The sequence below is a fragment of the Siniperca chuatsi genome, linkage group LG11 (genome assembly GCF_020085105.1).
Source record: "Siniperca chuatsi isolate FFG_IHB_CAS linkage group LG11, ASM2008510v1, whole genome shotgun sequence".
In the NCBI taxonomy this organism is placed as follows: domain Eukaryota; kingdom Metazoa; phylum Chordata; class Actinopteri; order Centrarchiformes; family Sinipercidae; genus Siniperca; species Siniperca chuatsi.
In genome coordinates, this window is record NC_058052.1 from 14,704,418 (window position 1) to 14,728,216 (window position 23,799).

At 39.3% G+C, this 23,799-nt stretch overlaps 2 protein-coding genes across 3 annotated transcripts in view; both read left to right on the forward strand.

The window, feature by feature from the left end:
- The window catches only part of abcc2 (ATP-binding cassette, sub-family C (CFTR/MRP), member 2), a 28,062-nt gene extending 15,519 nt beyond the window's left edge, over positions 1-12,543 (forward strand). Inside the window, exons 17-32 of one of the 2 annotated variants that reach the window (XM_044213175.1) lie at positions 497-673; positions 1,285-1,452; positions 1,756-1,939; positions 2,203-2,338; positions 2,610-2,712; positions 2,873-3,008; positions 5,106-5,260; positions 5,729-5,884; positions 6,082-6,281; positions 6,403-6,529; positions 6,692-6,793; positions 7,089-7,232; positions 8,381-8,539; positions 8,629-8,795; positions 9,497-9,691; positions 12,235-12,543. In XM_044213175.1, coding sequence (XP_044069110.1) covers positions 497-673; positions 1,285-1,452; positions 1,756-1,939; positions 2,203-2,338; positions 2,610-2,712; positions 2,873-3,008; positions 5,106-5,260; positions 5,729-5,884; positions 6,082-6,281; positions 6,403-6,529; positions 6,692-6,793; positions 7,089-7,232; positions 8,381-8,539; positions 8,629-8,795; positions 9,497-9,691; positions 12,235-12,364 — 2,439 coding nt within the window. In that variant the 3' untranslated portion in view covers positions 12,365-12,543. Of the gene's footprint in view, positions 1-496; positions 674-1,284; positions 1,453-1,755; positions 1,940-2,202; positions 2,339-2,609; positions 2,713-2,788; positions 3,009-5,105; positions 5,261-5,728; positions 5,885-6,081; positions 6,282-6,402; positions 6,530-6,691; positions 6,794-7,088; positions 7,233-8,380; positions 8,540-8,628; positions 8,796-9,496; positions 9,692-12,234 lie in introns of both variants that reach the window. The other variant, XM_044213174.1, reaches the window with a different exon arrangement.
- Positions 12,544-12,684: 141 nt separating this feature from the next.
- On the forward strand, positions 12,685-19,074 carry LOC122884751 (pyrokinin-1 receptor-like). Its single transcript, XM_044215061.1, is given in 7 exon segments — positions 12,685-14,457; positions 14,631-14,727; positions 17,157-17,362; positions 17,966-18,187; positions 18,270-18,447; positions 18,622-18,946; positions 18,948-19,074. Coding segments are annotated over 7 exon segments (1,305 nt in total). The 5' UTR covers positions 12,685-14,307.
- The last annotated feature ends 4,725 nt before the right edge of the window (positions 19,075-23,799 follow it).

Consider the following 23,799-nt stretch of genomic DNA (forward strand, 5'->3'; position numbering starts at 1 on the left):
AATGTGTTGAACTACCTCTTGTAACATAACTGTGAGTCAGTGAAAAATAATTCCATTTTCTCTTTGTATGTATGTTCTTAGAATTGCAAGCCCTTTGATTCAAAATCCACTTGATCACTTTTGAGAAATCTTCACATATGTTTTAGTCCTGTGCTAGAACTGTTGTGATTGCAGATAAACACAGCAGATAAGTTCACTTAGAGACTGCTACATACAGTATGCAAGTCTACATACTTGAACCTTTTTTACTACCTGAGAAAAGCCAATACTGCAGGCTGCTGGAGCATTGTGAGTTCAAAGTGTTGAACAATGCAGTCAAATAAGGCTTTCTAACCTTTTTTTTAAATGTGTATTGATTTTTTCCCTCCTCTCAACCTGTGCAGTGCTTGGTTTGACTGAAAACCTGTATGAATACCCCCTCTTCCATTGCGGGGGGCTGGACAACATCGTGGTTACAAGGGACTCTGTGCCTGACTCTGAATGTCTTTCTGTCCAGGGTTCCCTTGCCTTTGTGCCACAGCAAGCCTGGATCCAAAATGCCACTCTGAGGGATAATATCCTGTTTGGCTCTCCCCATGAGGAAAGGAGGTTCCAGGAGGTGATACAGGCCTGCGCCCTCACCCCTGACCTGGAGCTGCTACCCGGGAGTGACCTCACTGAGATTGGAGAGAAAGTAAGACTCAAGGATTTGCGGGTTCAAGGATTTAAATATGATAGTCATGGGAGTTCTGTTGTTGTGTATGTATCGTCCTGTTTAAACACATTCTGGATGTTCAATGAGAACACAAACATAATCATAATTAAACATTTGTCCCAGTTGGTGCCAAAGCACTTAAAACCAGTGGCACGTAATGCTCCTTATTTTCAAAGACGATACCAATGTGAGTTATTGGTCAAATCCTCCTTGACTACCACTGTTTTTGCATCCTTTAGCCCATTCACTCTAAATCAGGTTTTCTTCACATTCACATTATATTGTTTTTTTTCTGCTGTGATTTCCATTCTTTTCAAATATATAACCAACTTGCCGAGACAAATCCATGATAAAGAACATCGTGTCTGGTTTTATTTTTTGTCAAGGTTGTGTTACTGTTGCATATTGATGTAGTTCTGGTACAAATGGAAAGATTCAACAATTGAGACAAAAGCGAAACCCCAGAGACAAATAATAAGAAAACATAGATGAACATAGATGTAGCTCCTTGTATTTAAGAGAAGCTTGGTATGAACCTTTAGACCTAATATTGTCTTGTTACTGTTTTTCTCCTCTCCTCTCATCTTCAGGGCATCAACCTCTCAGGGGGTCAGAAGCAACGTGTGAGCTTGGCCCGGGCAGCTTACAGTCAGGCTGATATTTATCTATTAGATGACCCCTTGTCTGCTGTGGACTCTCATGTAGGAAAGCATCTCTTTGACAAAGTGATTGGACCCAATGGACTACTCAAAGACAGGGTTGGTGCTAAACCTACACTACTGCGTTGATCAGCATTAAATGTTTTACTTAATGCACAAACAGAACTATTTGAATATGGTATAATTTACAGTAACTTGTTAAATAGCAGGCAGTTCAGGATATAATTTTTTTTAACCAAAAATAGGTATGAAAACAGATATAATACAATTGTGATAGTGGATTCACAATCATTCCATGTCCTGTATGCATGGTATACATACAGTAAAGAATATACTTTCATTTTTTTACTGTTCAAAGTGATTTATGATTTCCCAGCTGAGGCCAAGTGTGTGTTTGTACAGACTCGTATCCTGGTGACTCATGGAGTGAACTTCCTGCCATATGTAGATGAAATAGTGGTCTTGGTGGATGGAGTGGTTTCTGAGATTGGATCTTACAACAGCCTTCGTGCCAGTAGAGGAGCTTTTTCTGAGTTTCTAGACACATACGCCAAAGAGCAAAGTAATCAAACCCCGGCAGAGTCAGGTAATTTAACCTTTTTTTCTCACTGCATTATGGATGGCAGCTGCACAAAATACTGCACATTTGTGGCACAACCAGAAACTGTGGCTGATGAAGAAATATGGGTTACTATACATAGTATGGCATTATTTAGATATACTGTATATACTGCAATGACATGTTTTCATCACCAATTCACCAATCTAAATTTCCTAAACTTAATATGAGTGTACTGTTTCTACAGATTTGTAAGACACCATGTATAATATGTGACCATATTTATTCAGATCGTTGCCAGGACACTGCAGAAGTAGAGCTCATCCCTGAAAGAGAGGAAACTCAACCCGACTCTCCTTTGGAGGACACGGTTTCTATTACACTGAAGAGAGAAAACAGTATTCGCCGCAGCCAGCGTAACGGCAGGTTAGAGCACAGTTAAGTGGTGGGTGACATAAAACGTGTGTGTGTGTGTGTCTGTGTGTGTGTGTGAGTGAGTGAGGATTAATGTGGGGGTAATGAGCTTCTTGTAGGGCACATGAGCAATCACCACTATTATAACACCTCAAATTCAAAATGCTGTCTCATATAGTATTTCTTGTCTTCATGCACAGCATGCAAGAACAATATTTTATTCTCCCACTAAGTATCTTTTCATCCCGTTTTCTTATTTTGTCTGTTCTGTCCTTTTTTCTAGTGTCAGACTAAGAAAGAATAGTTTCACAAGAAAATCAGAAGATGTTGCTGAATCAAAGAAAGGCCAGAGGCTAATAGAGAAGGAAACTATGGAAACAGGAAAGGTAATCTAAGTTCTTGGTCTGCCTAAATACTTTTTATTCAGCAACACAAATTACTTTTTTTCTCTTTTATATCCAGGTGAAGTTCTCAGTGTACCTCCAGTACATGCGTGCCATGGGCTGGGGATATACTGTCATGGTCTTCCTGGTTTACTTCACGCAGAACATTGCTTTCATCGGTCAGAACCTGTGGCTGAGTGACTGGACCAATGATGCAGTGGACTACTACAATATGACATACCCTAACTGGAAGAGGGACACCAGGGTGGGAGTGTTTGGAGTGCTGGGAGTGGCTCAGGGTAACTGAAAAGTTAAACTCATTACAGTCTTTTTATTTATTTATTTGACAGTAAAACTCTCTGTCTCTCCATATTTATTTATGGTCCAGTTGTTTTACAATAATTTATATGCAACCTGCACATTGAGTTTCTATACGTTTAACATATTGTATTAAAAAAATGGTTTGACATTTTGGGAAAATAAGTTTATTCACTTTTTTGCCTTAATTATGGAGCTAGTGCCAGGATGTTCTTAGCTTAGCTTATGCCGCATACTTAACACACAGACATTGAGAGTGGTATCAATGTTCTCGTCTAACTCTAAGCAAGAAAGCGAATACGCGTATTTCTAAAAATGTTGAACTATTACTTTAATCTAGTCACCTTGAAAGAAAAAAACATTTGCTTAGGCCCTATATTTGTCTTCTGTTTTCATGCTTATGCCCAAATGATCTCCTTTGTTATTGCTAACAATCTTTGTTATTGCTGATATCCTAAGTTTTTAGCAACTTACAGTCATTTTCATACCATTCAAATCTAATATTCCTCAGAGAGGATGAACCTTGTCAGAATGTTGAACTGGGTGTCTTGTAGAAGTGCAGAGGATTTTATATTAATTTAAACAGTGAACAGGACAAAATAAGGATAGATGATAGCACTAAGCCTCAGGGAACATCAGAATAGAAGAGCTTGAAGTGAGGAATTGCTGCTGTCATGTTAGCTAAAATCTCTCAAACTGTTGACATCTACTGTTGTCGTTTTTAAAGCTTGTCATTTTCCCCCAAGATTCTAGGTTCATGTTGAAGTCATGATTGAATCGTCCATGCCAGGCATAGTAATGAAATATTGCCACTGCCTCTGTTTCATTGTGACTGGAGCACCAATTACTGTGCCACAGTCATTCCAACTGCTATTTCAAAATCAGGACAAACAACAGACTTTAAATTTCAAGTTTTATAGTTTTGGAGACCTTGCAGACTAAATCAATTTTTCTGTTTCTGTCATAGTTGAAGGGAATTGAGTTCTTTTAAATAGTATGTGCTCTCTTTGTTTCATGAGTGCATCCCTAGAGACTGCACTGTACAACAGGCTGATGTTGGAGCCAAGCCTTACATGGAAATCACTGTAGATGTTTCTTATTACCGGGTTTTTATTACAGTGTAGGAATGTTTGATCATGTTGATTAATATTTGTAACTGCATCTTAAATGTAATGTTTCACAAAGCTGGCTACTGTAGTAAACTGTACTGTAAGGTTTTGGGTGGCACAGAGGAATTAGTTGCAATGATGTCTGACGTCTTTGTTTTTTGGAGATCAACCTTTTATTAAATTGAAGACACACAACTAAAACAAATGGATCAAAAAAGCCCAAACATTTAATAACTTTTAACAACTAATGCATGTTTGGTTTAAGAAGAAATATACTACCACTGCTACCACTAATACTACTACTAATATTAATTTAATAATAATAATATTGCAAAAGACTTGACAAAGAATCAGCAGCTGTATTGAAGGTCCAACAGGTTTTGTTCCTGAATAGGAACAGCCTGCAGCTGTGGTTTGGTTGATTCATCCTCTTGTCAGATAAAAATTTGAATGACTGAAGGTCACAAAACCATAACTGGCTAACTGACAGTCCTTTCTTGGCTGTTAGCCTATTGTGACCCTCAATGAAATTACTTTTTTGTCATCTGACAACAGAAAGAGAAGTGATTTAACACCTGTATTGTGATATTCAAGAGATCTGCGAGCGACAGAAAGTTGGCCTCTTAACATCGCAATGATGAGATCTTTACAAAGTGGAGGCACACCAGCCATATTTGCTCAGCGGATGTTTTTGGTTTGTTCTTTCTTCTGCTTTGTGTACTGCTGCTTTCTGCTGCAGTTATTGGTGCATTCTGCGCTAAAAGTATTTTTTTTCAGTGTAAGATGAGAAACAACAGACCTGAAAGTTATAAAGTTATAAAGGCATAGATATATGTTTAGGACTTTCCTAACCATTAATGGTAGCAACTATTTTCTAGAGTCTTAATTTTAGTTATTTTCACTAACCTCATTCATTCACTGTGTGAAAGTGGAGTTATGTATTTTAGAAACTCTCTCCTTTAATGGCAGGCCTCTTTGTGTTCCTCGGTACACTGCTCCTGGCCAATGCTTCGGTCGCTGCATCTCGCATCCTGCATTCAAGGCTGCTTAACAACATTCTGCGAGTTCCCATGGTGTTCTTTGACACCACACCCACTGGAAGGGTGGTCAACCGCTTTGCAAAGGTAGGATTTATCATTTACCATTTCATATTTTTTCATAATTTCCCCCAATTTTTCTTTTTTGCTTCCTTTGTTCTTGCTTTCTGAGGTTCTGATACCTATATATTCTTTAAATTGTAATTTAAGAAGATAACTTATTAAGTCATCTCAGATCTTTGTCAAGAATTGCTTTGTCAATTCTGCCTGCAGCATTTATTAATATGGAGATTCCACGGCTCCTGATGGACAAGGACAAACATTGAGGACACCTGCTCATAAGACTCATTTTGAAGCCCTCTAAGCTTAGTGTTCCTTCTCCATGTGATTACCCCCCCCAGGTGTACTCTAATATATCCTTGTCCAGCATGGCATTTCCACAGGTGTTAATGAAAAATAGAGGAATCCAATAAGATTGAATTGGTTTAATCTGCTCTGGGTGAAAGCACTGTTATAAGTTAGTTAGGACTAACTTTCCCATCACTGGTTCTAAAGGACATTTTCACAGTGGACGAAGCCATTCCACAGTCCTTCCGCTCCTGGCTCCTGTGTCTGCTGGGCGTCGTGGGGACACTGTTTGTCATCTGTCTGGCCACTCCTTTCTTCACCATCATCATCATTCCTCTGGTCCTGGTCTACTACTTTGTACAGGTAAGCTGACCAAAATAGTTGTGAATACTTGTGAAGTACTAAGAGGTTGAAGAAGAAAATATTTATTTCTTAAAAACTAAGAAAGGAATGCAAACAGTGAAGATTAAGAGATAAAGGCTTGATCCTATTGTAAAGAGAATCCAATCAAACCATCCGCTGTTTTCTGTTGATTTCTCTTGCCCTCTCTCTATACCTAGTGCTTCTATGTAGCGACTTCAAGACAGCTGCGACGGCTGGACTCAGTGTCTCGCTCTCCTATATACTCACACTTTAGTGAGACAGTGTCGGGTCTATCAGTGATAAGAGCCTACGGACATCAAGAGAGGTTTCTTAAACACAATGAATTAACTATTGATGAAAATCTCAAGAGTGTCTACCCGTGGATAGTGTCAAACAGGTCAGACACAAATCCTCAACAAACCCAAGCACATTATTTTTCTAATGAGATTTTCAGTGTGTTAGTAAATGATGACACCCTTATAGTTGTGTATGTGTGTTTATGTTTGATCACTCTGCAGATGGCTGGCCATCCGTCTGGAGTTTCTTGGAAACCTGGTGGTTTTTTTCGCTGCTCTGTTTGCCGTCATTTCCAGAAAATCTCTGGACAGCGGCCTGGTTGGCCTGTCTATATCCTACTCCCTTAATGTCAGTGACAGATACACACACACTGTGATGTTGATGGAAATATTAATATATTATAATGGAAATAGTAATTACAGTGGTACTGATGATGATTCTGGTGATGATAATAAGGTATAATAATGCTAACAATGCAACACATTCCTCTCTCCTATTGCGGCTTTGCAGGTTACCCAGACCCTCAACTGGCTGGTGAGAATGACCTCAGACCTGGAGACCAACATCGTAGCCGTGGAGAGAGTGAGTGAATACTCCGAGCTTGAGAACGAGGTATGTTGAACAGATCCTCATTTGCACCTGTTACAAAAGACCAGACAACTGTATCAACTTCCCACTATTTCTTTGAATCATATTTGCACTTTAGCTGCTGACATTTAGTTGCTGTCTTCAGATGGTGTCATTTTCATTTTGTTGTGTTTTCCTTGACTTTAAATGTTTCCATATTATCTTCTCATACAAATTGGCGCTTTCATAGCTTACATCAGCAATAGACAGATGTATCATAGCTTACCTTGACAACTGCTCCACCATTTCTCATCCACGCTGTGGGTCTTTGTTTCTACAGGCTAAGTTGGTAACTGACACTCGGCCTCCAGAGAAGTGGCCCCAGGCAGGAAGGCTACAGTTTGAAAACTACAAGGTCCGTTACAGACCCGGATTAGACCTGGTGCTACATGGGATCACCTGTGACATCAACAGCACTGAGAAGGTCTGTGTGTGTGTGTGTCTATACCTGTCAGTGTGTGCATGTGTGTATGACAAGCCTGTAGGATGTAAGTGTGAATCTTAAATGGACTGCCGAATAGATAGACCCCAAATCAATAGTATGATTCCAGTATGCAGCTAAATATGCTAATGTAGTATATCAAATATGTCATTAGATCAATAGAAATATAGTATAAACTAAACACTGTTTAGTTATGTAGTTGCTGTTTGCAATCAATTGTCACATGCACATACTGTACATAACTAGTAACTTTAGATCAACAAAACCTGTAAAATCAAATGAAACAGGTTTGATATAGTTAGAATTAGATATAAAAGTATTTTAAACTGTGGCAAATGTGTACCTTTGAAGTCTGTTTTAGCACTGTCCTACAAACTCAAAGGGGCTGTTTGTATTGCAGCTTTTTTATGATGGTGAAACCAACTGTCTAAAAGAAAATAACCTACCTCTGAAGTCCTGTCTCATTTTGTGCCTTTCATCTTTGCAAGGCAATATTGATGTCTTGTTTACTCTAGTCAGATCTCAGTCACTTTTTCTTTGCAGCATGCTTGACTATGTGACCATGTTTATTTTTACCTGGATTTTCTGTTGATGAATTTTGAATCTCTCATCAGTCAGGGTTTTACTATATCTGCAGCATGTACACAGGGTGCACAGATAACAACATAGAAAGGTACAATATATAGCCTCTTATCTTATGGAAGCACCTGCAACGAAGCAGAGATGACTATAACCCCTATATAGGTGCTTTATAGGTAATTGCTCAGAGGTGTTTTGTCTTATAACCCTAACCCTTTTTTTCATTCACTGGCATGTCTTGGACTGATGGACATGCTTTATAAGAGAGCCTGCAAGAAGAAATGCTGCTGCTGTTTCTGTAAATATAAAATTCATATCAGTTCAAAACACAATTGAGTGTTTTGAAAGCTGGTTTAAAAGCTTTCACAAACTCAGAATAGCACACATATCCATGTGAAAAAGCTTCAAATGCCTGTTTTTTAGAATACACACTCTGTTTACATCCAGAAACAGATGGTCATAGACTGTTGGTTATAAAACATATACAGTATGATATGATATATATGTCAGCCATTATGTTTTATCTATGTGCTGTCTCTCACTGCATCCAGATTGGTATAGTGGGCCGCACGGGAGCTGGGAAATCAAGCCTGACCAACTGCCTGTTTAGAATTATTGAAGCTGCTGAAGGTCGTATCCTCATTGACAATATAGATGTTTCCACAATAGGCCTGCATGACCTAAGAAACAGGCTCACGATCATACCACAGGTAAACACATGAACATAAACACTTACACCTAATACACACAGCATGCAGTTTTAAATGGTACACTGACCTATCCAACCCTGTGGGTGCAGGATCCAGTGTTGTTCTCCGGGACCCTGAGGATGAACCTGGATCCATTTGACGGATTCAGTGATGAGGACATCTGGAGAGTACTGGAACTCTCCCATCTGAAGGACTATGTAGCGGGGCTGCAGGAAGGATTACAACATGAAGTCTCCGAGGGGGGAGAGAACCTTAGGTGGGCCATAACAATAAATATTATGCTTCCACATTACAAAAGATTAAAGACACAGCAAATGAGAACTTCTGAAAACTATTTCTTGCTCTGAGTGCGAACCAGTTTACTTTAAGTTGGGCCATAATAATAAACACAAATACAGTCAGCACACAGGTAAATGGCACAGAACATACTTGACGCCGAGTTGATGAGTTGCTGTAAATGTTGATTTGTAACCTGCAAACATCTAATAATGTGTATATCTGCCACAATTCATCCTAAATACATTGTAAATGTCCTCTCTAATGCATTCTATTCCTTCCGTTGTTTTCTACTGCATTTAGTATTCATTGCTTCTGTAATTCCCCATTTCCCTTTACGTACAGGACTCCTATGAATCAATTTAAATCTAATCCAATCTGATTGGCCAAGTGAAAATCCTTTATGGGCATATACACCAAAACAGATCAAAACCATAATTAGTACCTGCCAGTGTGGTTGTAATCTCCAGCATTCAGGTAATTACCTTGTCATTAAAGCCTAATGGAGTGTCAATACACGCCACCTACACAGCTCAGGTGTTTTTGCCAGCAGGTCCTAAAATATCCTATATCAAGGCAAAACCCTTCAGTATATTTTAAGCAAGAACTAATGGTTTGTGGTTTATTGTCATCTCTGTGTGCTGCAAAAACACTCTTTTGAGCATGTCGCTCTCTTCCCAGTGTTGGGCAGAGGCAGCTGCTGTGTCTGGCCCGAGCACTGCTGAGGAAGTCTCGTATCTTAATCCTGGATGAGGCCACAGCAGCTGTTGACCTGGAGACAGATAACCTGATTCAGGATACCATCCGCAAAGAGTTTTCACACTGCACTGTTCTCACCATTGCCCACCGCCTGCACAGCATCATGGACAGCTCCAGGTGAGTTAGTGTCCTGTAAAATGTTTTCACTCCTGTCAATGGCAAATTTCTTTCTTCCTCCACTCTTGTTTTGTTTTGCACAAGTGAGTATGACACATTATTTATGGAATGTTTTCACATGGGGTAATTCCTCCCAATTTGAATTTATTTGTTGCCAAAGTACACAAAATAACATATTCTAAAGCAAACAAACTGAAAATGCCATGTTATCTCGCCTGTGCTGTCACAACCCCCTGACTTTTATGACAGTATTAAAATGACAAAGTTCTGTTAGCTGTCAATCCATACATTTTAGTATTTTGGGCATTCAATGACTTTTTGTCCATGTTGACTTAAAAGTTGAGCATGACAGTTCATTCTTGACCTTGGAAACGGCAGTTGACAACACAGTCTTAAAAAGTCCACTTGCCCACTTGTTCTGTAGCTTTTGACCATGTCACATTGTCTTCATCAGCAGAGTTTGCTGAAACTGAAACTGCATATGATCAAACTTTCCATTATTCTGAGCACTTGTAGGACTAGGATATTGTTGGCCAAATCCTTGGTATTGGTTAGATTATTTGTGTTTGTTTCTTTTTTTTTCTCCCCAGGCCTTTGTCTTCTATTTCAGTCCCAAACAATGGGCTAGTCTGATATAGTATCGGGTTTCATGGGTCAGGTGTCCCAGCAGTTAGACTGCATCCTCTGTTGTGACAAAAGCCTGATGGCCACAGCTGTGAGGTCCAAGTCAGCCTCTATGTGCACATCTGTACAAAGAATCAGACATGATTAGGTTTAGGTCACTAAACTGGTCATTGAGCATTACATCTCCGCCATAATTAATAATAATTGTGCAATATTCTGTTTACTCCTCAAGTGCAATATTAGTTTTCCCTTGTTAGTTTTTCTTATTTATTGTTACGGATATACCTCAATTACTCTCGACAGTACATGCACCTCCGCTTTTACTATTATTTATTATATAATTAGTGATTGTATTTATACTGTACTTCACCATCTACCAGTAAACCCACTTGGTACTCGACACTTAGTTTATCTTATACTTATACCAACATGTTACTTAATTTATTTATTTCTGACCTGTTTATAGTGTATAATATCGTTTTCTCCTGTGTGCACTGACGTAAAGGTGAGCTACTGTAACAAAGAGTTTCCCTACGGGGATCAATAAAGTATTTCTGATTCTGATTCTGATTCTGAAAAGATCTCCAAGACTTCAAAGTCTCCAGTTGCCTCGCCTTGGTGTGCAAGCAGAACCATAGACTAGGAGTAGAGGGGTGAGATGTGATGTAGGAGTAGGATGTATGAATTTATTCATTGTATTCTATAGACTGTGTAAAAAGGTATTTCATAAATGAGAAGTAGGTATCCATATGAAATAAACTGAAAAAGTGCTTCCATATCAGTCTGCAGTACATGCAGATAGGATGGCAGTGCATTTAGAGCTTTGTGCTCTCCCTCATGCAAGGGAGGACCTTCCACTTATCTTTATGTTGTATCATAATTGAGAATAAATAATGTTAACTTAAAATCATGCAGAAAGCAATGACAATAATTTAAACTTTTCAATTCTGCACCACATTATGAAAGTGAACAACAGGTTGGGACTGACCTTAAATTGAGAGGAACCCTGTATAAGGTATGCATGTGTTGTTGACAGTTGACACTTAAAGGTGGGGTATGCGATTCTGGAGAAATCCATTACCATGATAAATACCATGATATAGAGCGAACAACGACACAGCAAGTAATGTAACTAATGTTAGCTAGGTTGTGGTTTAGAAAACTGTTGCTACAGTTGTTGCTGTGAAGCTAACGTGCAGAGAGGACGAGACGGTTTCCCAGAGCAGCAAACCAGCTCCAGACAGTGATACTCACAACTTTGCTGCTAATATAGCAAACATCACAACAACAGCATATCTTGGCAAATTAGAAAGTAAGCTGAATGTCCATGAGCAAGTCATTTAACGTTACCTGACACATAAATCATGGCTGGAATGGCTGGAACTGTGGCTCTATACTACTTTGTTTATTTAATTGCTCATTTACAGAGCCTGTGCTGTGTACAAACACCAGATTTTTTTTCAGTGCACACACTGAATGGTCAGCTAGCAGACCATGAGGAGATATGCGCTGAATTTGACAAAAAGACAGAAAGTTTTGGATTAGAATCGCATACCACACCTTCAAGCAACATTTGCATTACCACTTTACCTTCACTGGAGGTCACCAGTAGAGTAGAGTGTTTAGAAATAAATGGCATCAAAGCATTCATCCATCCCATACCTACTTATTCCTTTTTCAGGATTACAGGGGGACTGGAGCTTATCCCAGCATGCATTTTAAAAAAGGCAGGGAAAAATAGGACACAGTTTGCTAGTCTGTTGCAGGACGTCACACAACATTCACACCTAAATCTGACTGTAATCCTTACCTGAAATAAAAAACATACTCTCCCACTAACCTCACCTATGTTCAAATGGAAGGCACAAATATGTGCTGTTCAGCGGGTTACTATTTCTTACTGTGTTTCTCCTCCACAGGGTAATGGTGCTTGATGCTGGTAAAATAGTGGAATTTGATTCTCCGAGCAACCTGCTTGAAAAGCAAGGCCATTTCTATGCCATGGCAAAGGATGCTGGGATAACACAGGAAGACATCACAGCTCTCTGATTTTGCACCTTTACTTTTGATTCCATAAATTACTTTTGTTGTTTGATTTAAAAAGCTGGAATGTGCTTGTTATATAAATACATATTGTAACATTTGTATTTATAGGAAACAATATAAAGAAATCATATTCTGTATGTAAATCATTTTTATATGGGTACAATAAATATTTTTAAATACTGCTTAATTGTTTTTGATAAAGAGAACTACCTAACTTGTATAAACTTTTAAACCTCTGTGTCATATTGAACAATTGGTTAACTGGGTAGGGAACAGTTTGACATTTTGGGAAATACACTTATTCGCTTTATGGCAAAGAGTTTGATGAGAAGATTGATACTACTGTCATGTCTGTTCGGTAAATATGGAGCTACAGTCAGCAGCTGGATAGCTTAGCTTAGCATTGAGACTGAAAACAGCTGGCCTGGCTCTGTCCAAAGGTAAATGCATGCACCTGATCACTTGTAAGATCAGGTGCATGCGTACTCTGGAGAACATCTGCTTGAAATATCCAGAAACAATTTCTCTGCAAAAGCAATGCTGATGGTGGAAAATGTCACTGTTTCCCTCAGTAATTTCATTGCTCCTTTACATTTTCTACACACTGTCAGACTGTCTGGCGTGTTTAAGCAGCTGCATTGACTTGTTTGGGATTTTCTGTCAGCCATCTGTGTCTGAGTGAGTATGTGTGAGGAGAAAGGGAGATGGAGGAGGTGGCAGAGAGACAATGAGAGAGTGAGAGTTAGAAAGGAAGAGAGAGAGTCAGAGAGTTGAAAGAGGGAGACAACCAAAGAGGTGTTTCTTGCTTGTAAAGAGAGCTGCTTGGCTTCTTCCTGCATTTTTGCCTCTATAAGGTAAGTCTACACATTATTGATACAATACACCTTCAAATAGGTCAATTGTAACTGTACAATAATGGCTCTAAAAGAACAATTATCTTGATTTTGCAACTGGCTATACTGGCAGTGTAACAGATTGTACAGTGTGTGCATGTCAGATTTGAATTAGACCTGTTTTGTCCTAATTAAAATGAAATGTTTGACAGATGAACATAATTACAGTGCACTCAGCATGCTGCACCCTCTAATTAGTCAGTTTTCATTGATATTTATATACCTCTAGATTTAACTCCAATTGTTTTGATGATTTGTTCACAAAAGGTAGCATAATGTGGTCTGACAATGCAACAGGTTTCTGAGCAAATGCATTCCTTCAGGGTGACCGACTTTCTTTGATCATTTGAGTACACACTGATCTCTAATGCTAAGCTTCTCTTTATCTTCAAACATGTATATGTCTGTTATCCACTGAATGATTTGTGTCAATGACTTAATCTTAAATGGGTTTTCATGGACTTAGATATGCTTAATGTAAGTTTAAGGTAAATCAACATTTTTTTAGGCTAAAAATCACTGTATTTGTAGTGTATAGCAATATATGTACTATATTAACCCAATGTTCAATATGTTATAAAAAATACATTCATTAGAATAGCAACAAGGAAATTGTGCACATTTTAAAAAATTCAATACACCAAAAAAGGATGAACATTGAATTGTAAGAAGTATCCCTTAAATGGCAGCTGCAGATTTATGCCTCCCAGAGTATGAGAGAGCAATTATACAGCAGGCGCTCCTCCTCTTACCTATTTCTGGCTGGCTGCACTGCTGAATAGTGCACACCAAATCTATGCAACACCATGAAAAAAGTGGGTATTCCAGCACTCATTTAAAAACAGACTAATTCAAAAACAATGACATCAGACCTGAATAATGCTTGCTAATGGCCAACATCATTGTCAGTTAATCTATTTAATCTTTTCTAACATTGTGGAGGAACTTGGAAATGAAACCCATTATCTTTATTAAACATAACCCAATGCAGTCATGGAATTTAAATACTATTTCTCTATAACATCTTTCTAGCTCTCAACCAGCTGCCTCATCATGAACCTCTCAGAGCAGATTTCATTTCTCTTGAGCTGCAATGTCAGCCCAAGTGAGATGCCACAGCTCGACATAAGTGTCACCAAAAGTGAGCCGCTGACAGTTGCTGTCCCCATGACCATCTTCTACAGCATCATCTTCTTTTTTGGAGTATGAACATTCAATTTACTGGACACACTTGAGACACAAGCCAATTTTGTCTTCTGAAAACAAAGTGATATTTGCGGTGATACAATACAGCAGCAGCCACAATACTAATCATACAGTGTTAATGATATGCTGACACTGTAGCTTACTAAATGCTGTCCCCTCATGCTCTACAGGTCTTGTTCAATGGTGTGAGCATCCTGACCCTCCTCATGGATGCTCACATGCGAGTTAGTGCCATTCGTTTCTACCTTCTCAGCCTGGTCATATCAGGTACACACTACTATCATGCACCTTTTGGAAGACCAGACATGACAATCTTCTTCTTTTCCTTTGGGCTGTTCCCTTTCAGGGGTCGTCACAGCGAATCATGTGCTTCCTTCAAACCCTGTCCTCTGCATCCTCTTCACTCACACCAATTAACTTCATGTCCTCTCTCACTACATCCATAAATCTCCTCTTTGGTCTTCCTCTAGACCTCCTGCCTGGCAGCTCCAACCTCAGCATCCTTCTACCAATATATTCACAGTACAATATTAAATTGAAATCATTCAAGGAAAGTGAAATTTAACTTGATACTTGCCAAATTCTAACTTAATAATACAATTTCCATTTTCATGTTTTGAAAACACAGAATTACTGCCAAACTTAACTACAGCCCTTTATTATTTATAATGAAATTAAGTATGTAAATTATGGAAGCGTATACAGGAATATGTTCAAATAATAATGTAAACTTGAAAATGAAAATGGAATTCCACAATAGCATTATAATTTTACACATGTGTAAGTATTATTTGAGTAAAAATGTAAATAAATATGCAATAATTCCATTTTCATTTTCATTTTCACATACTTGTATGGGCGTTCTATGACTAGATTAAAATGAAAATGGAAAAGCTGTTTGACATTTAATTTTCAATGTTGTAACCCGCTGTACAGTATTCAAATGTTAATTCAAATTTGAAAATGAAATTGAAACATAAACAATGTAATTTGATTTTCCATTTATGCAAGCAATTTTTAAGTCAAAATGAAAATGAAAATTTCTAACAATTTGAAAATGAAAATGAAAACTGCATTTGCCATTTAATTTTCAAAGACTTGACCTGCTGTACAGTGGGCACTATTTAAATGCAAGAAGCAAAACTGTTTTGCCTCCTGTCTTTGGGGTCTACATGAAAATGACAATGTAATCTGTCAGTGCTCTCATCGAGGTGGGTCTTTAGTTAGAACCTTGAACATCTGCTGTTTTGCTCATGTGTATTCACTGATTTTGGTGAAACTAGTGATATGGGGCACTGAATTTGATGAATTTACTGTTCATCAGACCACAAATGAGACAAGAATTAGGTTTGAAAAGCGATAGATGCCATAGCGTTTCTGGGGGCAGAGTCTCGCGGATTACTGTACAAAAACACACAACTTTTAAAACTTTATTCACTGATTTTGGTGAAACTGGATGGTGATGATGTTGATGATGATTCTGATGATGATTATGGTACTTTATTGTCAGATCGAGTCTGAAATGTTTCTTGCATCACAGCAGCTCCATTTGCAACATCAGAGATCATATTTTATGGAGAAAACATTTTCTGGTTTTCCTTCTGATGTCCTCCGGCTGCTCTGCCTCAACTCTCAGTGATTTTTGGGTTTCCTGATGGACGCTTTACTTACTAAGTAGCCACTAACTTGTCAAGTTAGTGGCTACTAACTTTCACTTTCATTTTCAAATTGTTTGAAAATTTCATTTTCATTTAGACACCAAAAGTGCATGGTGTAAATGGTAACGCAATAGACTGGGGGCGCTATTTTGCTTATTGCATTTGAATATTGTCCACTTTACAGCAGGTTAAGTCTTTGAAAATGAAATGTCAAATGCAGTTTTCATTTTCAAATTATTAGAAAATTTCATTTTCATTTTGACTTAAATATTTCTTGCATAAAGGGTTACATTGTTTATATTGCATTTTCATTTTCAAATTTGAATTAACATTTGAATATTGTCCACTGTACAGCGGGTTACCACTTTGTCAAACAGCTTTTCCATTTTCATTTTAATCTAGTCATAGAACGCCCATACAAGTATGTGAAAATGAAAATTGGATTATTGCATTTTCATTTTTACTCAAATAACACTTACACATGTTCAAAATTATAATGCTATTGTGGAATTACATTTTCATTTTTAAGTTTACATTATCATTCAAATATAGTCCCGTGTACGCTTCCATATGTAATGGACACTTAATTGTCATTTGCATTTTCAAATTGAAATGCCAATTTCCATACCCATTTTAACTATACCTAGGATGTATTTTCAGGCTTGTTTTCTGAAATCTATTAAAGTAAAAAAGTCGATGTCATATAACACATTTATTGAATTTGTATCAACAGACCCAATCATGGCAAGTGCATTTGATGTTTCACATTCCATTTCATTATAAATATGGCCAGGTTATACTTTGGAGTACACTGAAAATAATTCATCCTTTATTTCAGTTTGGACATGCAGTAATGTATTTCAAACCTGAAATGTCGTATATAATTTTAATTTGAACTAATTATTTTAATTTAATATTGTAAGTCCTGGACTTCGGCAGTTCCTTTTAAACACCACAGCTACAAAGTATTGCCTACTTCAAGGTACCATCCTCAGTACAAATTTTCTAAATTACCTTCATCTTCTCTTTAAATTTTAGACATTCTGCAGCTGTTGACTATTCCAGTAACTTTGTATCGGTACTACTGGGAGAGCTACCCATGGCGTCTGGGCCAAGCCGTGTGCAAGGTCTACTTTATGGTCCGCCAAGTGTACTGTGCCACCACAAGCTGGGTTATTGTGACCTTCACCACAGAGCGCTATGCAGCTATTTGCCACACCATGTGGTCTGTCTCCAGCCTTAAGGTTGAGTACTTGCACAAAATAAATATACTGTTTCCTCATGATAGTGTTCTATACTCACTGCAATAAAGACCATAACATAAAATGCAAAAAACCAAACAAACAAACAAACCCTTACGGACATCTTTTAATAATTTGCCCACAAATGTCATCATTTGGCGTGATGTTCATGTTGGGTTTCTCCCACAAAGTTCTTAGAAAACATGTTTCTTCTTCATAATCAAATAATTGTATCAAGATAAACTTCTTAGTATACTGTATGACAACAGGGCATTTTTATGTTCAAAAAATTTGCATACTGCAGACATTTTTAAGATGCAAATATATTTTTTTTGAAAAATTATTATGATTTGAACCTGGCCAGATAGAAAGTACAGAATGAGTTACTTTTACCTCTGCTATATTTGTATCCCAGAATGAAATATAAAAGAAATAAGGATGGAAAATGCCCCACATACAGAAGGCGCAGTCTTCACGAAATGCAAAAGACACACAACTGGTCGAGAAGAAAAAAAAAAGTGCAGCCCATATTTAGCATTTCATAAAACTATGTGAACAAGGTCTAACAAATGGAATTTCCTGCCCTTTCTCCATACTTTCCAACAGAAGTCTCGGTTGCCGTGCCTTCTTTCAGTATGGATCATTTCTCTGATCTCAGCTGTACCCTTTGCTGTGGTCTATGACCAGGCTCGCGCCTGTATTCTGAACTACAAAGCTACCACACGAGAAGATGCCTTCCATGTCTCCACAATGTGTGAGATGACTGAGCCTGATCCTGCACACATCTATAAAGGCGCTCTACTCCTGAGAGCGGGGTTCTTCTTTCTGGTGAGATATCTATGCTGTTCGACAGATTGTATTTGCTTGTCAGCATCAGACACAGGCACTCAACATGTCTCTCCAACTACAGGTACCACTTGTCTCCATCTTTACTCTCTATCTCCTCATCCTGCTCTACCTGAGGAGGAATGGACGTCAAAGGAGAAACATGGGCATCATGCAGCCGGACCCAGAAGGAAGACGAGATATCCAGTGCCATCAGAATGGAAAGCTACTTTTAAATGAAAAGAGAGCTCTAAAACTCATGGGTGAGCCATGGAAAATTATAAAACCTTGTTTATGTCTTGAAGTGGTAGCATAGTAAATATCCCGACTTATCTGATGAAGACCTTATGAAGGCCTAAGTGTTCAGTCACACCAGGAAGTGGGACACCATAGTTATGCAATTCAGCTATTAACATCTTCTCTGTTTTGTCTTCCAGGTGCAGTTGTGGTGGCCTTTTTTGTTTGCAACTTTCCCGACATTGCCTCATCACTGATGCAGGTCTATGTGGTTGTGTGGTCCGACACAGTCCTTTCTGTCTACACAATCCTGAAATCGTACTTGTCGCTCCCACTGTGGTATATCAACGGTGCTCTGGACCCGCTGCTTTTCTGTATTTCCTCGCACACATTTCGCAGGGCATGCTGGAGAACTCTGGGTAGGCTCAGGCCTCACTGCTACTGGAAGTATGGGGGAATGTCTTGGCTGCGGCAGCGAGGTTCTAGCGAAGAAGCAAGCACAACAGCCAGAGAGAGGATTGATGGTAAATGCTATAGAGAGAAGATGGACAAAAACAGAACTACAGTCACTAACAAATCAGACAAGAGGGATGGAGATAGCCATGAAAGCCCTTTTCAACATGAGCTACAACAACAAGCACTCTGAATTTTAAGCGTTTTACTCTTTCACACTATTAAAGGCTGTGCAAATGCATCACTTTGGGATACAAAAACTAAATATACATTTTTCCTAAAACTCTGCTTTCTTTCTTTTCCTTTTATTGCTGTAAGGGAATTTCAGAGTGTTATGAAATCTAGCTAATGCCATTTGCTATTAGTCATTGTTAGTAAATCTTGTAAAAATGTTTACTATGTCTACAGAATGTGTGGAATTTACCTGTATTGTGATGCCAAGTGGTATTTCTGTTCTTTCAGATGCTTTTTAGTCTAGCTATAAATGTGTTTAGTGCTTTAAAACTTGATGAACAGATATGAAGACATTTAATGTAGGAATGCAATTTTTTATGTTTTTAATGTATATGTGATATCATATGCTCTGGCAACGACTGTGCATGTAGATGCAGCGGCCAGTGTTTCCTTCAAAGTTTGCAACATTTTTGTTTTAATTTGTTAATTTGTTTTTGGCTTTATTGCTTAAACATCATTGAACAATGTCTGACTGGATTTGATTTAAATGGTTAAGCCAAAATTGTTCAAATCAACTGGATCAGAAGATTTTGACTATGGCAATGGCTGCACATGTAGATGCTGCGGCCTGTAGCTCCTTCAAACTCTGCTAGCTACATTCTTGTTTTTCATCTGTTATTTTATTTTTTTTTTTTCATTTTTCAGCTTTACTGCTGAAACACATATAACCTATGACAGTAATAAATCATTGTTGTCATTGGAAAAGAAAGCTGGGGTTTGGATTAAAGGGCAGCAGACCTTGAGCCAGATCAACCAGACCAGGCAGGCACCAAGGCAGCTGCTGTGATTACACAGGAGGAGAGGAGAGACAGCTGGGATAGGAGCCATGCTGGCCCAGCTTTGACTTAAGGCTGCTCCTGGCTAATATCCGGTCTGGACGAAATGGGACTCAGGCTGGACAAGCAATGGGAATCAGAGACTGTTGTGCCCACGTTTTTACAGAGACCTGCTCCATCCACATCCCGGATCAAGCACTCAATGGGCGGACCGTGTTCTGAGCTCTGAGCTGACAGAGCTGTAGACTCAGGCAAGATGAAAGGAGGAGGACTCTGTGTTTACATCGATGACGCTTGGTGCTCAAACGCAGGCAAAGTCGATGAACACTTTGTCACAAATGTCGAACTTTTTATGTGAAGATTAAACCCATATTATAATCAGTATCTCTATCTGCTGTTTATATTCCACTAGGCGCAAATTCCAAAAATACGCTGCAGAATTATTTCCTGGGTGCAGGCTATACGTGTAGGCTATGTATATAAATAACTGTATATTGTTTTATTTGATTTATTTTATATGTTACCCTATTTTAATATGAATGTCATTATATGTTATGTTCTATGTGTATAGCATGAAGGGACTAAAAACTTTCATTTCATTATACAACCTTGTGTTGTAAAATGATAAATAAAGTATACCTTGTATATATCCAAAATTTCCCAAAAGATTACTGGATGAGATGTGGAAGTGTGCATGACTGTTAAGTTTGAAATAAAAGTTGTTGTTCAAGAGTATTATTCAGGTGCAGACCTCATATCATAACTATACATACTGTGACATACCCATTCATTTTTTAATCTAGAGAACACAGAGGAGGGAAAAAATGGTCAGATTAAAGAAAACAGAGGGTTTGTACAATTGATCCTTGCATTAGCCTGTAACAGTATTTGTCACAGATGTGTTGCTTACTGAGAGTGTTAATCACAGCCGTGCTATATTTTATTCTAGCCAAAAAAACTGTTTGGAGCTGACATTGTTACGGAACAGACAGGCAGGGGACACCGAGATGGTTATAGAATGTTCTTTATTGGAGGACAGCCCGAGAGTACTGGTTTATAGCTAGGGAAGTCCATAGGAGGGAAGACTCACTGGAGACCGGACATCGCTGGAGACAGGAGGTCGCTGGAGACGGGAAAAACGCTGGAGACGGGAGAAACGCTGGAGACGGGAGAAACGCTGGAGACGGGAGATCGCTGGAGACGGGAGATCGCTGGAGAATGGGATATAGTCGTTATGCCGAGTGGCATGGAGAGTCCTGGTCGCAAACGAGGTCGGACCCAGACTGAGGTGAGTGAAGGGTTTTTATGTGCTGGCTGTGATTGGGAGCAGGTGTGGATGATTAGTAGGTTGTGGAGACTGGCGTGTTCGTGACAGAACCTTGCCCTCCACGGCCAGCTCCCGAGGGCCGAAAAACTCCGGACGGCCCGGGGACTGGACAGGCACGGAGCTGGGGACCTCGGGCAGACAGCCCGGGGACTGGACAGGTACGGAGCTGATCTCATGCAGTTTGTGATGAGGATCAACCCCATCTGGAGGCCCGACGGAATGCCGGTGGCACAGGAGGAAGGTCACCGGAGGACGGCGGTGAAGACGGAGAGTCATAGGAGACTGGCGGTGAAGACGAAGGTTGGGACCCTCTGGAGGCCAGCGGCAAAGACGAAGGCTGGGACCCTCTGGTGGCCTGAGGCAGTGGCAGGAATCTTCTGGAGGCCTGCGGCAAAGGCAGGGACTCTCTGGAAGTCGGAGGGGGGAACGCCCTGGTGGCCTGAGGCAGTGGCAGGAATCTTCTGGAGGCCTGCGACGAAGGCAGGGACTCTCTGGAAGCCGGAGGGGGGAACGCCCTGGAAGCCTGCGGCAAAGGCGGAAATGTCAGGTTCAAGACACCTAGAACATTTAAATCATATACAAGGAAAGAAAGACAAAGGCATTAACTTAAGTTTTACTCGAGGAGAGTAAGCATAGATGCATTCAGTTACATCTCCTACTCACTCTGAAGTGCATCTATGCAGCCTCCTCTCTTTTATTCAGTTTAGGGAGTTTTCCTGTTACATAGTTTTCTAAGGAGCGGGGGAAGTGTATACTGCTACATAAAAAAAAACTAAGCGGTGTTATCAGGTTTATCTTGCGAGAGCGGCCTTGGAGCAGCCACTACTCTCGAGACCATCTGGTACGGTATCAGCCTGCCCTGCCGGTCATGGGATAGCAGGTTGCATTCCTGTTATTCTCACAGACACAAGTTTAATAACACACATACACACACAGCATTGCTGTGTACTTCAGAGAAGTAAAGTCACTAAGAACAAAACATAAATGGGATAACTTATGTACATTTTATTCTAACAGGAAACCCCCTAGAGGTCTGCAGCAAAGGCGGGAGCCATCTGGAGGCCGGTGAACCAGATCAGGGGCAAGGCACAGCTGACGAACGTGGTGGTGCGGGGATACCCTGTGCTGGAAGGAGCTTCTCTGCGTGGGCCAGGGCAGTGGCCGGGTTGAGCTCCTGCGGGGGTTTGGGGAAGACCATCCTTTTCTCCCGATAATAACAGGCCTCTTTGGTCGCCATCAGTACTGAAATACACTTAGATACAGTAACGCAGCAGCGGCAACAGGTCATTGATACCCTTTTAGCACACAGCGAGGAAAAGGAGAAAGTGTCAGAGCAGGGTCACAACTACTAAACCCTGATTACATCTCCTCAGATTATGCTTTTCTTCCCTTTGGCTAAGTTTTAGGTTTTTGCTTATGGAAAAAGTCCTTGAGTGTGCATGCCATCTTTACACTCAAAATCAGATTAAATCTTTTGCCCCAAAAGTTACCAGTAAAACATCAGGAATATGAACTAATATTATGGATTATGGATATTTATTATTTAATATTCCATATACCCCTATACCATATTCTATATACCCCTGCCATAACCATAGCCTGGGAGGCAGTGCTGCCTTACAGATAACATTGGAGGCAAAAAAACATACTGATAGAAACCACTGTAGTTGTTATATTCTCCTGTCTTGGATAATATAGGCCATGGTATTTGGCTAGTGGGTGTATTTTGACAGCAGGGAAAAATTATAAAAAAATAAATGGTTCAATGGTTCATAGATCAAGGTACATTTTATTATCCCAGATAACAGGGGTGGTCAAGGTGCAGAAGTAGGCCTAACGTTACAGTATAGAGAGTAATAACATGGCAATATAGTCTTCCAAAAAAGGACTGCCTGCCAAAATAAGACTGCACCCGACATGAATGTATTTACTGTAGGCTACATTAAATATGCTGCCCTGATGATATGGCATCTTACTGATAATTTCTTAAGTGTAAATTATTCCACTCAAAATAACTTACAGAACATATTTCGGGAGTACATGACTGCCTGCAAACCCCGCACCAACCCAACCAAACTCGGGATTGCAACGTTGACAAACTTTTGTTTTATATATAAATATATATACATCTATAATGATAATATAATAATTCTGAGTGGTATAATTTACACTTATTATAATAAATTATTAGTAAGATGCTATACTATCATCAGGGCAGCATGTTTAATGTAACCTACGGTAAATACGTTCATGTCGGGTGCAGTCTTAGACCCAGTCCATACTGTCGCATGAACAGTATGGGTAACACAAGATAGAATGGATATGACAAAGGAACTCGAGTAGGCAGAGCAGATTCTACTGTACGTTCTCACCAACAGCAGGTCCTTCGATTTTACTGAGAGGCGCTAACAGTTACCTAAGCGTAAAGTTAGCCTAACGTTACCTGTCAACAGAACTCTCAGCTAGCTAACGTTAATGTGCAACTATCCAATCATGGTCATATCTGTATAAATGAAAGTTGTATAGTGTATATAGTTTTTATTATTTTTTATTTATCACTCTTTTCCCTCTTCTTTTGACTCTTGAGC